The 17466-nt window shown below is 38.4% G+C and overlaps 1 protein-coding gene across 1 annotated transcript in view; it reads right to left on the bottom strand.

Annotated features, from left to right (window-relative positions):
* Positions 1-17466, bottom strand: part of CNTNAP2 (contactin associated protein 2) — a 788332-nt gene that overhangs the window by 736664 nt on the left and 34202 nt on the right. Inside the window, exon 3 of the mRNA XM_058182711.1 lies at positions 5029-5222. Within this exon, the coding sequence (XP_058038694.1) occupies positions 5029-5222 (194 nt within the window). The remainder of the gene's footprint in view (positions 1-5028; positions 5223-17466) is intronic.

Consider the following 17466-nt stretch of genomic DNA (forward strand, 5'->3'; position numbering starts at 1 on the left):
TACTGATACTCTCCAATATAATAAGATTGGCTGAAAATTTCATCCGGTACTAAATTCTCTCTCTCTCTCACCCTCCCTGCCTTCCTCTCCCTCTCCCTCTCCCTCCCCCTCTCCCCCTCTTTCTATCAAGATTATAGGAAAAGAAAGAAGTAAGTAAATAAAAAATAAAAATATTAAAAAAAACAGTATTAACAAACTAGTAAATGTTCTACTCTTACTTCCCATTTTACCCCAACTTATAGTTGCAATCAATAATTTGTAAGCATCTAGACTTGTTTCTGGTTTCTGTTTATCACCTTCTGTCATTTTTTAAATTTAAATTAGAAACCATACTTAAAGTATCTGAATTTGCGCTGAATTCAGGTGAATAATATATATGGAAGTAATTCTTGCTAGAATTATAGGAGTTATAGTGGTGCAGTGATTAGAATGCAGTATTGCAGGCTAATTCTGCTCATAACCAATTTGATCCTGACCAGTTCAAAGTTGATTCAGCCTTCCATCCTTCTGAAGTTGGCAAAATGCAGATGGAGATTGCTGGGCACAATATGCTGATGTTTTAAACTTGTGAGAAAATGCTGGAGTGTAAATAAGTCTAAGTGCTATTGATATTCAGTTAAGCTGGGAATCCATGCAATTAGTTTTATCATTGCTGGGTATACTCCTAGTATGGTTTTCCAATCTGATGCCAATCTGATTCTAATCTGATACCATCAGTCTGATCAAGGGTGAAATCTAAAAATTTCCCCTGCCGGTTCTGTGGGCGTGGCTTAATTGATGAGCCTGGCTTGGTGGTTAGATGACTGGGTAGGCATGGCCAATAACAATAAATAATAAAAATAATAAACAAAGTATACAAAACAGTAAGAGGTACCAAACCCAACTTTCACACTTTACACAGACACAACACAACACAACTGACTCACACACAATGTAAAAGCAGCTGCATTTCACCCAAAATGGCCCCTGCAACAGGCAGGAACCTCACACAGCCACAAAAAGCTCAAAACCCAACTTTTACACTTTACACACACACAACACAGCTGACTCACACACAATGTAAAAGTAGCTGCACTTCACCTAAAATGGCCCCTGCAACAAAGCAAAGCACAGCCCAAAAAACTCAAAACCCAACTTTCACACTTTACACACAACACAACACAACACAACTGACTCACGCACACACACACACACACACAAAATGACACATACAGCTTTGTGAGATTTTGTGTGTTTGTGTAGTTAGAGTGAAACACTACAGAAACCCACCAAATCTCAGAAAGCTGCACAAATATTTCATTTTATTATTTTATTTTATTTATATTTTTTAGATCAAGGGTCTCCAACCTTAGTAACTTTAAAGTTTGTGGACTTCAACTCCCAGAGTTCCTCAGCCAGGAAAACTGGCTGAGGAACTCTGGGAGTTTAAGTCCACAAGCCTTATAGTTACTAAGGTTGGAGAGCCATTTTAGATAAAAGCAGCTAAATTTAAAACTTCCTTAACTTTAAATTGCTGTCTTAAAAAACCCAACTCCTTAAAAAAACACCAATTAACTATTTTTTAGTAGTTAACCTACCCAATTGGAGGCAGGCAGATTGAGCTGCTCACCGAGGAGATTGATTGCAGGCAGGCAGATTCAGTTGCTAGCTGATGCAACTGATTGCAGCAGCCAAAGCAAAGCAAATAAGCAGAAATTAAGTAAGTGGGGACAAGGTAATTGGGTGGGCATGGGTGGGGGCTGTTGTAAGAGGTTGTTAAAAAATGATTTTAAAAGCCTGTGATGATCAGAAAACTCATCTGGGATCACCAGAGGAAAAAAAAAGATTTTAAAAGGCTCCTCTGATGATCCCAGCTGAAGTTGCCTGATCGCAGTCCAGATCCTCTTAAAAAGATTGTTTTAACAACTTCTTTGGCCAAAGAGCTTGTAGAAAATATGTTTTTTAAAGATTCTGGTGATCAGGCAATTCAGCTGGGATTGCCAGAGGAGCTGAAGAGGTTGTTTAAAAAAAGGGTTTAAAGGGTTCTGATGATCCCAGCTGAGCCACGGGATCATCAAAGCCTTTTTTTTTTTACTTTTAAAGGCATTTTTTGGCTGAAGAAAAAATGCTTTTAAAAGTTAAAAAAAAACCTTTGATGATGGCACAGCTCAGCAGGGGTAGGGGGCGGGGCCAGGGTTTTTTGCTACCGGTTTTCTGAACCACCAGCTGCCATCACTACCGGATCAGGCAATCCGGTCCAAACTGGGAGCATTTCACCCCTGAATCTGATACCATCATTGGAAAAGAGATTGACCAATTTCTTTTCCAATGATGGGATGAATTTGTGGTTGTGGCCATCAATATGTATCTTAATAAATAATACTGTTTCTTGTTTATATATTCTAAAACAATTCCTAGTAAAGATATTTGAGGTTTCAACATGAGTTTTCCCTGTAATAAAAAAGCTCCAAAGGTTGACCTTTATAAATTTTATTTGGATATTTAATGATGAGTCCTTTTGTTTTTTAATTTTTTATTGGATTTTTATTTTTAAATATACATCAATATCAGTGAACAGTGTGGCTTCTGGGTATAATTCATTTTAATACAAACAACAACAACAACAACAACAACAACAATAACAACAACAACAGTTGTTACATTAATCAAATTTATATAATCCTAGTATTAGTCATCAATACATATTTGTTTTAGAGTTAGGTTTAGGGTTAGGAACTGAATGTTCCGTTTAGTCATTTCAATGTTCCATTTTAATTCCAATGATATTATTAAGTGTACATAGTAATACCATCTTTCAACCTCTAATCTTTTCATCTAATTATTAGTTATATTCTATTATATAAAAATTATATCTGCTAATATTCCCTCTATTTCTTATTTCTACCTCTATTCTAGCTTCTAATCAGGCCACAATTACTAATCCTAGTGTTTAGTAATGGTGTATTAGTAATACACATTAAGACATAGTCCTTCATTATTTGGTTGTTCATAGTCACAAATTGCCATTCAAGTACCAATCATCCAATTTTTTTAACATACCTAATAATATCAGCTTTCAACATCAAATCATTCCATCTATTGCTTTATATAAAGGTGTGTATTCTTATTTCTACCTCTATTCTAGTCATTATTATCTTTATCGCGTCTTCTTATCTTCTTGTTTGTTTGCTGATTTGTTTGCTATCTTTTCTTCCATTCTTTCTGCTGTCTCCTCTCTTTCCTGGACTCTTTGATCTTCATTATCAGTTGTAGGATATTTTCTATTTTCTCATTTATGTCTTGCAATAAGTCCTTATCTCTCTTTGATTCATTGTCATAGTATCCCATATGCTTTGAAACATCCACACCATTTCTTTTGAAATCTTACTCATTTCCCCTGATGGAGCATCTTGTCTTATTTTAGTAAGTCTCACTCTTATTCAATGGTCCAAAAACAATATATTCAAGTCCAATGATACTCCTCAGAAAGTTCAATACTCATAATTCTGTACATCTCAGGATTATTAATCCATTCCATTTAAGTAGTCCTGGCAGCTTCCACAAATCAAAAGTCACTTTACTTTACTTAAGAGTCTTCCTTATTCTCACAATAGAGTCACCACAGTCCTCCAGATGAATGTTGTTTATTTCTCTTATCAGGAATTTTCTCAGGCTTGGTATATTTTCCTTTCACCAGTAGATGGCACCTTCAACTTAGGTTTCAGCATTGTTTTAAGTCTGATAAACTGATTAATCCAATTTTAGTTCAATTTATGGAAACAAAGTTCACTATTCAAGTAGATGGTTCCAGCATCTTATAATGTCTTTCCAAAACAATGCCTACTCAGTTTAAAAATCCAATTTTCTATGTTTTAAAGGTTTTTAACTTTTCTCCCTTGAGTTTCTTTCTTTTGGGTCTAGGAATTTTTTCTCTATTCTCTATAGCGGTTGTTCTCTATAGTGGTTGTTCATCGCTTTAAGAAATAGTTCTAAGAGTATCTTTTCCTGGATATTCTTCTTCTTTTTTTCTTTTTAGCTCCAGTCACTGTTCGTCTACATCGCTCCTGCACATTTCTTTGTTTCCTCAGTTGTCCCAGCTTCATGGCAGCCATGATGGCTGCCTCTTCTCATTGTGGATAAGAGGGGGAAAACTTTGGATCAAGCAGGAGAGTTGCTGCTCTCTGTGACTTTCAGAATGCTCCTCTTTTCTTCACCATCCCTACAGGGTGGCTTTAGCTCCTTTTGGAGCCCTCCAACAAGAAGAACTTGGCGTGGGAGCACGGAGACTCGCTCCTCATGTCCAATCTCGCCACTATGTCAGCCAGAAGTCTCCAGGATTTTTTTAAAAGATATGATACAATGGTTCTGAGATAACATCTGCCAACTCCTTCAGAACTCTGGGATGTAATGAAGAGTCCTTTTAATACAGCTCATATAATACTACAGTTCAGGGCATGCTGAATTGTCCTCTTCGTTGGCATTTGACAATTTTCTGGGAATGCATGCACCAAAGGCATTTCTACTAAAGGGAAATAGTCCATTTTAACTGGACTACTAGAGGTGACAAAACATGAAGCACACTTTTGCACTTCGAACAAATATCAAAATAAATTATTTAGGATCAATCAGGAGGGATTGACTCAGTATTTTTTTGTATATCACAACTGAAATCACCTTGGTGCATAAGGTTCATCAACTCCTTGATCATTTTCTAGAAATTTTATCAGATGACTTGTTCTTTGTGATATGATATTATATTTTTATCTATGTTCTCTATTCTGTGTGAATCATTCAATAAACTTCCATAAATTAAATCCCTTTTTTCATACATTTAAATGAATCCCACATGTACTTCCATTGCACATTAATAATATAGCTATCATCACATAAATAAAATGTTATTGAATAAACTACTATTATTCAGTAATAGATAATTCTATTCTATTTATGGAATCAGAAAATAAATTACATGGTCAGTCTGAATATAGTTTTAGGGAATTTGAAGGAAGCAATAGTATAATTAAAATGCATACATTACAAGTAACTTACCCAAACATTTCCATCTTGGTGATATGGCTTCCAATTTCTCCCTGTATCACTGTAAAGCATTCGATACTGAGTTACCCAGTCAGAACTACTATATCTGCCTTGAGTAGCAATTGAGCTGATCTGTTTCCTATTGCCAAAATCAACTTGCAGCCACTGGTAATGGTTACTTTCTGATGGGCACCAGCCTCCAGCACCTACGGAAGTAAAGAAAAGATGATACTATTAAATTTCTAATATGATATTCATGGAAAGTGATTCTTTCCTGAGATATATCTAAGTGTACACTCATTAGAACTTTCCATGTTTCCATTTTCAGTATGTAACTGAAGTATTTCAGATGAACTTCAAAGCAGCATAAGTCAACAATGGTAGGGGCTTCTGCTTGGCGCCACCTTTCTCGCTGGGTGCTAATTTATGGCACTCCACACTGGATATGGTAAAAGCCGGTGTAAACAGCTACGAACAGCTGTTCCCAACTTAATTTTCCCTCTCTGGTTGAGAGAGCAGGGGAAAGAGCAGGGGGAGAGTGGTAGATTCTCCTAGGGGCTTTGTTTTTGTTATGCAAAGTCCCGAAAGGTCGAGTCCCATTGAATTCCTCCTATCTCCAGTATCCAGCGCGTCTCCGGCAAAAGCAGGAAAGAGGAAGGTGTCCAAGTTCTGCTAACAATTGGTTTCTTTTTGTGGATTTCTATAAGCAGACGGAAGAAGCATGAGTGAACAATTATTGGTTTGCAAGTATTGTTGATTTCCTGACTTCCTCCTTTTTTTAAAGAGAGAGGAAAAAAAATTCCCCTTTTTTTAAAATGGCGTTTGAGATTAACTGCAAATAGACCGATAGCCTTGCTGCGAAATCAAAACTGAATGGAGACTTCATCTTATTGTGTTGGATTGTGGATTGTTGGATTATATTACATTGTTTAAGTATTTCATAAGGGGATTTTCAGCAAGAACTTTGTCATGAAGGTTCTTTCAGAAGAATGGATTCGTGGCTTTATATAGGATTACACAGAAAGAATGTATTTAATTATTCAAAAATATGAACTGATAAAAAATGGGGACTTTTTGGATCAAGGCTTAGAGGAAATTAACCAGTGTGATCAGGACTTAAATGCAATGGAGGAGATACAAACAAAAGTGGATAAATATGAAGATATGATCGTGAATAAACAAGTTGATGTAAAGAAGTTTCCTTTAAATAGTTTGGATGAAATGTCAGAATTTGTGTTACAGGAGGCTGTCTCCCGAACCAAAAAAACTTACAGGCTTAATGCTTTTCAAGAATTCTCTCTTTGGACTGATGGAATATATGGTAGTAATTTGTGGATTTTTGGACATAAGGAATTATTAGGCAATATTGTGACTGATTAATTTGTTCTATTGATTTATATATTTTGTTACTGTTAATTGTTAATTATTTTTTTTCTTCTTTCTCCTGAAGGATTTGGTTATGTTAGGAGGAAGTCAGAGCTAGAGAGGGAAAATTGGTATAATAGTTTTGGGGGAAAATTTTCTTAGCATATGTTTGTTTTATTTTTAACTATACCTTGTGCTTCATCCTGGAAATCAGGGGGGAGGGGTTAGTGAAGGGAGGGGGGTTGGGGGGAAAGGGGGGGAAATTTTTTTTTTGGTAAAACATTTTGAATTAAAAAAAAAAACAATGGTAGGAAACAATGAATGCTCTGATAGAGAAGGAGAGATACTCTCAGAGTATCAATCTGTTTTGTTTGTTAGTTTATGTCAGTTCCTGAAAATGACTACCATAACTTTAATGGCATTCTCTGTGTTGTTAGTGTACTAAAGAAGAATGACAGAAGTTAGAGTTTCATTCCTGCTCCTTTACTGATAAGTGCACCACGGAGAAAGCTGTTTATAAATTGGAAACAGATATTTTTCTCACCCTAAGTCATACTGACAGCCTATGAAGTTGTGCATACTCTTTAAAATTTCCACATGAATGTGGTATATCACAGTGCTTTAGTAGCCATTGCAAGATCATAGGATTGTTTTTTCCTTCTACAATTAAATAATGTTAAAGAGCTTTGCTAAACTTCCTGTAAAGGACATTAGGTATTCATCAGCCTAACCTCATATGTACTTTAAATATATTATGAAAATATCTAGTTCTCTAGACAAGAATCTAATATTGGAAAATGACCAGGCTAGAAACAGATCATCCTGAAGAAAATTTATCTATGTGGTCATTCATTAAAAATAAGCAGCAACTTTATGGCATACAATTAGGCAATAAATCAAAACCTCTTATGGTCTATTAAAAAAGTAGTACCCGTAAAAAATAAGATATAAAATTTAGCAAATTCTTTTATCAAATGGCCTTTAGATCTCTTCAAGTACTTTTCATTATTATTCTTTGTCTAATAATTTATCAACTTTGGTCACTTTACAGACTTATTCTTTCTTTAAAAAATCTCACAAATATCATCTATGCAAACTTCCAGGGAAGAATGGCAGACTAAACATGTCTGTGTGGGAAGTGGAGCAGATAGTTGCATATATGAATAGGGGGCAAATAAGAAAATTGTTCATCTATAGATAAAGAGAGGATGCAAGATTGCCCAAACTATGCTCCATAATGAGGAAAGTGCAAGTTAGCAGTTTCTGGGGGTTGATGGTATAGAAACTCTTGCTTGAGCCAGGGGTTGGACTAGAAGATCTCCAACTCTGTTAGTCTGTTATTCTGAGGGAGATTCAGGAGGCAAGAGAATTCACCATACTTTTCAAAGGACACTAAATTTCTATTATCTTGGCAAGTCATTTTTGGATATTACAAATTAACTGCTTTAAAGAAGTTACTGTAGAAATCTACAAGGCTGGAAATACTGAGTGACAGCCTTCTACCCTTAATGAAGGAAAATGAAACTATTTCTGTATAAACTTTAAGAATGTAAAATAATCAAAATCAAAACAAGGTTTTCCCTACAGAAATGGGCTAAGGCTTAGAAAGTGTAATATTTGATTTTTAAATATTATGGTTTTGAATCTGACTTTAAAGAATGAATACCTTTTGTGGAAAATAAAATATTGGAGACATAACAAGGTAATAGCATTAAGGAACATTTATGAGGAATTGAATTAAGTCAATGTCAGCTATATTGTGTGTTCTTAGGAACAGCCAGTTCCCAACAAATCTTTTATTGAAAAAGATTTGCAAAAAAAAATTATCAGAGAAAAATATGAACCAAATTTGTCATTAGACATACAAAAATGGCTGAAGCTTTAAAAATTAAGAAATATAAATACCGATTCCAGAAATCAGTTGGTATGATTTCTCTTTTTAGACTTATAAAAAGAGCTTTTTAAAGTTTTGATGACATTCAAGACATCACTATTTATAATGATGAATGAATTAAATAGCAAAATTATTTTATACTAAATGAAGGAACATACTGTAAAGTCTGTTTATCTGATCAAGGATAAAATGCCCGGATTTGAGGTTGTTCTTTTGGATCTGCTGAGATCTGGATTGGAAAATGTTGTATACTGGATTACTTACAGTTAAAATAGTGTTTAAGCTTTTTCCCTACAGTCACTTTATGTATCCTGATAATATTTAAATTGGCTTTGTACTTAATTGTCCTTTCACTTAAAGTAAGAAATCCTGGTTTCTCTTTAAAGGAGAAATTGTCCCTCTTTGTCATATTAAAATTTCAGTCTTTTTTTTTTTATCTAAATAAGAATATTGAGACTATTTGTGCCTTCTAAATGTGAATTTGCTTGCAGTTGATTTGATATATGGAATGATAGCAATTAATATTATTCTTATTTTTAGGGCTCTGTTTGGACTTTTTGCTGACAGTGGATGGAAAAAGACATACCGTATATACTCGAGTATAAGCCGAGTTTTTCAGCACGTTTTTTGTGCTGAAAAACGTCCCCTCGGCTTATACTCGAGTCTACGTCTTCGGGAACCCCGCACAGGAGGGGGTACCGAACGGACTCCCATGGGAGGGACGGGGAGCGGGCCCGCCGAGGTCTCGCGGGATTTGTCGCCCCCAGGCCGGCCCCCATTCCCGTGTCTGGTGGGCGGACGGCGCAAACTTGGCGGACTGTGCATTGGCGCGGGGAAGCCCTGGTGGTGCAGTGAGAGGGCTGGGCAGGGGAGCCGCCAGCCTTCTCGGCTGAGGAGGAGGTTTCCCGACCGAGCTTCGCCGCCGCGAGCCACCCCAAAGGCCAGAAGAAAGGTCATTCCATCGAGTAATGGGCGAAGGCTCCTTCCTCTCCGCCTTACCCATGCTGTGCGAGCCCGGCTGGGCTGCAACCGCCGCCGCTCCTTCCTCAGCCTCCCGGGCTCGCGCTCTAGCAGCCGCCAAGCTCAGGCGGACTCGGCAGCTCCCCATCAGCACTCGCGCGGCGCGATTCGGGCAGGAGGAGTCGGGCTCGCTCTGTGGCGGTGGCGCCGCTGCCGCCGCCGCCACCACCGCCACGGAGCGAGCCCGACCTCCTGCCCGAATCGCGCCGCGGCGAGTGCTGATGGGGAGCTGCCGAGTCCGCCTGAGCTCGTTGCAGAGCGAGCCCCGGGAGGCTGAGGAAGGAGCGCGGCGGCGGGGTTGCAGCCCAGCCGGCTCGCATAGCATGGGTAAGGCGGGAGAGGAAGGAGCCTTCGCCCATTACTCGATGGAATGACCTCTTCTGGCCTTTGGGTGGTTTCGCGGCGGCGCAGAGCGCAGCGCCATCCCGCCCGCGACCCTCAAACTCGCGTTCCGCTTTCTGGTAAATTGGAGACGCCCCGGGTGAACAAACAATGCAGCAACTCAGAGCAAGCCGGCGATTGGCCAAGCTCAACCAGTAGAAAAAAAGGTTCTCCCCGTGTCGTCATTGTTGCTAGGCAGATGTTCAGGCGCAACGGGAGAGAGAAGAGGGGGGGAAAACCCTCCCTCCCTCAGCCGAGAAGGACTGCACCGCCAGGGCTTCCCCGCGCCAATGCATAGCCTGGCGGGAGTTACTGCAGCTCACCCGGCTCCCGCCCCAACTGGTGGTGTTGGGGCAGCAGCTGCCGCTTTCTAGCAAAAAGGTCGCTCGCCCAAAACTCCTCGCCTTCTCCTGGGAAGGGCTGGATGGCTAGCCGGGAAGGGTTGAATAAGCAAGCCAACCTCCCTCCCTCCCTCCCTCCTCTCCCCCGCAAGCGAAAGAGCGTTTTCCCGTTGGAAGAGAGAGAGAGAGAAAGGAGGGGCCGTTCCTCCCCTTCTTTCATTCTTTCTTCTCCCTCCGTGCTTCAGAAGCTGGGCGTGTGTGTGCGCGCCCTAGTCCCCTTCTGTTCCGTGGCGCTGGAAGAGAGAGAGAGAGAGAAAGGAGGGGCCGTTCCTCCCCTTCTTTCATTCTTTCTTCTCCCTCCGTGCTTCACCGTGCTGGGCGACCTGGAGCAGCTGCTCTTCAGCCAGATGCTCGGTGAGTCAGCCCGTCCCCTTCCTTCCCGTGGGGGTCTGCCTTGCTGGTGAAGGTTATTGGGGCTTTTGAGCAAGGGAGGAGGAGCGAGCACCGCCTTCGCGCTGGCATTCCGGGATTTCCTTTGTTTAGAGCTGGGAATCCTCCTTCCCCTTTTGCACTCCTCCCTCCTCCCTCTCTCTCTCTCTCTCTCTCACACACACACACACACACAGACATCTAAAGTCGATTGGCACAATGCTAAGCAAACACAGCAGTGGGACAAGGGTGAAGAGCTAGGAACCTGGCAGGTGAAAGGTTGAGCGACATGAAAGGCAAAGACCACAATTGTTTTAAGAAAGAAGCTTTAGCAGGAGGGGGATGGAGGGTGTTTTAAGTTTTGGCAAACAGCCAGGCCAACTGTATTGGAGAAGGTCACACAACTGGCCTTAACATTTTAGCTGCTGTCTTTTCCTCACACTTGGGTTTAATGATATTAGAGATCCTTATTGCCCTGCCAAAAAAAAAAAAGAGCCACCCCAACGTCTATGAAAATTAACCTTCTCTGCCAAGAGACACTGTGCAGGGTATTTTCACTATTGGTGTGCATACAGGCTTAGATTTGTGCTGGGTTCTTAGTGCTTAGAGCACTGTCCTTCAGAGCACCCTGGTCCCTTGGAAGCTAAAGGAGGACTCATTTTCATGCTTGCAGTTGTATTGTCAATTTCTGTGAGACAATGTTGTTGAAGTAACTCACTCACTCATTCATTCATTCATTCATTCATTCCTTGTGTGTCCAATCACACTTAGCCAATAAAAATTCTATTCTATTCTATTCTATTCATTCATTCATTCATTTTATTTTGTCAAATACATATTAAATAATTATATAAATATAAGCATGAATTGAATACATAAAAGGAATACAACTAAAGGGAACATTAGGACAGGGACGGTAGGCACGCTGGTGCTCTTATGCACGCCTTACAGACCTCTTAGGAATGGGGTGAGGTCAATACTAGATAGTCTTTGGTTAAGGCTTTGGGGATTTTGGGAAGAGACCAGAGTCAGGTAGCACATTCCAGGCATTAACAACTCTGTTACTGAAGTCACATTTTCTGCAATCTAGATTGGAGAGGTTCACTTTAAGTTTGAATCTATTGTGTTCTCGTGTATTGTTGTGGTTGAAGCTGAAGTAGTCATTGATAGGAAGTACATTGTAGCAGATAATTTTATGAGCTATGCTCAGGTCATACCAAAGGTGGCGTAGTTCTAAATTTTCTAAAGCTGGGAATCCTCCTTCCCCCTTTTGCACTTTTATTGTTTTTCGTTCAAATAAATATTCATGTTATTTTACTTGGCTCTATCTTTATTTTTTACATTGACCAGTAGCTGCCTCATTTCCCACCCTCGGCTTATACTCGAGTCAATAGTTTTTCCCAGTTTTTGTGGTAAAATTAGGTGCCTCGGCTTATATTCGGATCGGCTTATACTCGAGTATATACGGTAACTATTAGATTTTTCTATAGTTAATAGCTTAGTTATAGGATGAAGAATTTAATATTTGCTAATTAAGAGGAGGGAAGAGATAGTGAAATTATTTATGGTATTATGATGAGGATGGGAAGCATCTTAGAGTTTTTTTCTTCCTCTTTCTATGTTTTTTTTCTTTTTTGTTTTATTGCGTATTTTGTTCTCTTTTTCTTTTAAGTTTTTACTATTATAATTAAAACTTTTAATAAAGTTTTTTTTAAAAAAAGAAGAATATCAACTATTTTAATGATCATCAGGCAAAATTCAGTTGCAATTATATTGTGGTACTTGTCAGCCCGCACTTACTCTTTCCTTACATTGAACATATCTTTTCAATTTTGTATAGTAATCACATGTCGTTTATGATTTTAATTTAATCGTACTGAAAAGGACCATTATGAGTAAGAACCAAGCAACTTTATAGGCATTTAATGACATCATCTTAGTAACTGTCAAATTATAATCATTTTAAAGTTTGACCAAATTATCCACAACATCCCTTGTCAGAGTTTGCCGGCATGACAAAGACAGCTGATTGATTCTTTACTCTCTAATTAAGCCACTGTTTCAAATTAAGTGGGAGGGAATAACAGCACCCACATCTGTACTCTCCAAAGCACTATAGCGTTTATTAAAATATATAAGCTTCAAAAATTTCAACAGAGGCCACTAATAGTATATGTCCTATTGCCTGGTCAATGTTTTATATTCAGGTTACATCAGAAATGAAACTATCAACATTCTGTTTCGTGAAGCTATGTTGCCCATTCCAAGAAAATTGTCCCACAGAAAGCATGAGCAAACATTTCACTTATGGATTGGGATTAAGATATATGGGAATTTTTTTTGTCTGTCCTCCTTCCCAACAGCCTCATCTTCATATGCCACAAAAGATGGAGGGGCTTCACAAAACAGGTTAAGCTGAAATCTATAAAGTAAAAAATTCAAAATATTGAGCAGAAACATTCTGAGATGAATACAGAGATGAATACATTCATACAGAGGAATTATTGAGTCTGTCATTTGCACCTCTATAACTGTCTGGTTCGGTTCTGCAACCCAACAAGAAAAACACAGACTTCAGAGGATAATTAGAACTGCAGAAAAAACAATTGCTACCAACCTGCCTTCCATTGAGGACCTGTATACTGCACGAATCAAGAAGAGGGCCGTGAAAATATTTGCAGATCCCTCGCATCCTGGACATAAACTGTTTCAACTCCTACCCTCAAAACGACGCTATAGAGCACTGCACACCAGAACAACTAGACACAAGAACAGTTTTTTCCCGAAGGCCATCACTCTGCTAAACAAATAATTCCCTCAACACTGTCAGACTATTTACTGAATCTGCACTACTATTAATCGTTTCATAGTTCCCATCACCAATCTCTTTCCACTTATGACTGTATGACTATAACTTGTTGCTGGCAATCCTTATGATTTATATTGATATATTGACCATCAATTGTGTTGTAAACCTTGATGAACATATCTTTTCTTTTATGTACACTGAGAGCATATGCACCAAGACAAATTCTTTGTGTGTCCAATCACACTTGGCCAATAAAATTCTATTCTATTCTATTCTATTCTATTCTTCCTCTCTTTAGTGGTATAGTAATAGTGGTTAGGTGAAAAACTGGTTTTATCAGGAATAGCTTGATAACTTGATAAATGCAAGAAGCATTGTAAACAAACTGCCTGAATTTTTCATCTTGTTAAATACTGGTACATTTGACATTATATTTGTATGCAAAACATGGCTGAACTCATCCCTCCCTGACTCCATTATTTTAGACAAAGAGTATCATGTTTTTCAGTTAGATCGTGAAACCCGCAAAGGAGGTGGAATGGCTATCTTTTACAAAAAGTCACTGAATCTAAAAAATGAATAAGTTGCACATAAACTTTCTCTTCCTGAAACTATTGTATGCAAACTGTCCCTTAACATCACACTTCACTTCTTGCTATGCTACAGAGCCCCTGACTACGACATCACACATGCGAACATGTTAACCACACTACTAACATGGGCTACCTCTTGCCCATATCCTCTCATCTTCCTGGGTGACCTCAATCTACCTCTTATTAACTGGATAACAAACGAATGTACAACTGAACCCATCCATACTAATCTGTACAATGCTGTTACAAATCTAGATCTTGATCAACTAGTAACTAACAATACAAGACTCAACAATGCCTTGACCTCATCTTCTGCAACAACACAAACTCAATTTATGGACTACAAATAAAAGAACCCTTTTCCAACAGTGACCACAGCATGATAGACTTTTGTCTCAATATACGCCCTTACAAAAATCTTCATAATAATGGTATTCCTAACTACAATTTCAAAAAAGCCAACTATGACCTTATAAACATTGACTTCTCATCTCTTGATTGGCAAAATCTATTCTCAACCTGTATCCAGCTGAATACCACTACAGAGTTTTCCTACTTGAAGTCAATAGAGTCATTAAACTATACATACCACAAACCACCACCAAAATCAGAAAAAAAAACCAAATTACCCATATCAATAAAAAAGTTCCAATCCAAAAAAAAAATCCATCTAGCGAAGAAACAAAACTGGCTATGTAGCCAACTTCAGAAACCGCTACAAAAATATATGCAACCAAATAAAAGTTGAATACACCACCACACCAAACAAGAAGAAGACCTTCTGCGCACAAAATCCAATCGTGCTTTTTATAATTTTGTAAACGACAAACTTAAAGACTCGAGATCCATCCCACTCCTAAAAGGATCTAATGGTAAATAATGTAATGTAATGTAATGTAATGATGAAACAATTAAAGCAAACCTCTTTAACACATTCTTCGGCTCAGTCTTTAACAGTAATGGCTCATACCCAACATTCCCCGGTCATACCAATAATAAATACAACAACCTAACACAAATAGATTTCACATAAACTTCGCAAACTGAAACCATTTCTATCTATTGGACCTGATGGTCATCCCTATCTTCAAAAAAGGAGGCCCCAGCCTAGTTGAAAATTACAGCCCAATCTCTTTATGCTGCGTCACCTGCAAAGTAATGGAATCAATCATCAACCAATCCATTAACCTCCACCTAGAAACAAACAACCTACTCTCTAATAAACAATTTGGTTTCAGAAAAAAATTATCCTGTAATTTACAACTTTTTCATTGCAAAAACATATGGACTACAAATCTTGATCAGGGCAAAGCAATAGATGCAATTTACATAGACTTCTGTAAAGCGTTTAACTCAGTGGTACATGACAAACTTCTCCTAAAACTAAAATCCTACGGCATCTCCGGACCCCTCCACAATTGGACAGCATTCCTGTAAAACGGACAACAAGTGGTCAAAATAGGCAGTGCCCTATTAAATCCTGTTCCTGTCAATAGCGGCATTCCCCAAGGCAGCGTTCCTGGACCAACACTCTTCATATTATACATTAATGATCTCTGTGACCATATTATAAGTAATTGTGTTCTCTTCACTGATGATGTTAAACTATTTAACACTACCAACAATACAGCTACCCTTCAAAAAGACCTTGATTTTGTATTGGAATGGTCAAAAACTTGGCAACTCCAAATATCAAACAGCAAATGCTCTGTCTTACACATTGGAAAAAAGAATCTGAACACTAAATACAAGCTTGATGGACATTACCTTGTAGATGACTCTTACCCCATTAAAGATCTTGGAGTTTTCATATCAAATGATATAAGTACCAAAGCCCACTGCAACTACATCGCAAAAAAAGGCTTTAAGAGTTGTAAACTTAATCTTGCGTAGCTTCGTCTCCAGAAACACTACACTACTAACCAGAGCATATAAAACATTTGCTAGACCAATTCTTAAATACAGCTCACCTGTCTGGAACCCATACCTCATTTCGGACATTAATACAATTGAGCATGTCCAGAAATATTTTACAAGAAGAGTTCTCCACTCCTCTAAATACAACAAAATACCTTATGCCACCAGACTTGAAATCCTGGGTTTAGAAAATTTAGAACTCCGCTGCCTTCGACATGACCTGAGTTTAATTCAAGAATCATCTGTTATAATATCCTTCCTGTTGAAGACTACTTCAGCTTCAATCACAACAATACTCGAGCACACAGTAAATGTAAGCTTAATGTGAACCGCTCCAATCTTGATTGCAGAAAATATGACTTCAGTAACAGAGTTGTTAATGCCTGGAATGCACTACCAGACTCTGTGGTCTCTTCCCAAAATCCCCAAAGCTTTAACCTAAAACTATCTACTATTGAACTCACCCCATTCCTAAGAGGTCTGTAAGGGGTGTGCATAAGAGCACCAACGTGCCTACCGTTCCTGTCCTATTGTTTCCATTCATTATATCCAATTCGTATAGTTATTTCATGCTTATGCTTATATATATGCTTATACATTGTATAGTTATTTCATGCTTATGCTTATAATACTGTTGTGACAAATAATATAAATAAAAATAAAATAAATAAACTTTTCAGCAATTAATTCAATTCAATTTACTGTGGTCAAATATCAGTATGGATAATGAACAAATATCATTTAAGAGAAAACTAAAATACAATTGTAATATAACCTTACTAACATCTGGTGACAGAGATTCAGGATATGGCCTTTATTAAATTATAATGTAAACACTATAATTATATTAAATATGGTAACATTAACAAAGTAAAGGTATATGTTTGTTGACATTCTTAGTCATCCAGCTCATGGTTGTCCCAAGGGGCTTTTTAAAAAGGCAACTGGACTTTCTTTGTTTTTTCTCTTTAAGACTTTAAACTTTTCACCCAAAAGGAATCTTCAATTCCAACTAAATGGTGGGGAATGGAAGGACTTTTTGCTAAAAATCAGATGACTGCAAGGAGTAGAAATCCTTTCATTGCCCACCATTAAGTCAGAACTAAAAATGCTTCTTGGATTAGAAGAAAACATATTCAAGAGAAAAATGAATATAAAGTCCAGTTGTCTTTTGAAAAAGTACCTTTGAGACAAAGTAAAGATATGTAAAATTATTATTATTAGTGGAGTAAAAATATTTATATTGGCCCAGAAGGTACTGGATCTTCTCTGCTACTGTACAAAATCTAGGTACATGTGCTGTAACAAGGGCTATTTGTCTATGAGCCTGGCAGGCACAGTGGTGGCAAGAGTATGAAAACGGGAAGCCCTTAACTGCTGCTTTCTCACTACCCACCCTGACTGCCACCACTTCCGTTCCTGGCTTCTTCTGCTCAGTGCCATGGCAGTGCAGGGGTAGTGGAAGTGTGGAAATGGGAAGACCCTGTATGCTACCACCTTCCTACTACCTGCCCCAATATGCTCTGCATTATGCCCATCCTCTCACTTGCCCTCCAGCTGCCACGAGTTGTCCCTACAGCAAGTAGGCCATATGCAGTTGTCCTGCAGTGACTTGGTGGTGGTGATTTGGCAGAGGTGAGTTGATAGTGAGGAATTATCCTAGACCCATCTGTACAGCTGCTCTGATGAATTTAGGTTCAC

Source organism: Ahaetulla prasina, chromosome 4, assembly GCF_028640845.1.
Source record: "Ahaetulla prasina isolate Xishuangbanna chromosome 4, ASM2864084v1, whole genome shotgun sequence".
Classification (NCBI taxonomy): domain Eukaryota; kingdom Metazoa; phylum Chordata; class Lepidosauria; order Squamata; family Colubridae; genus Ahaetulla; species Ahaetulla prasina.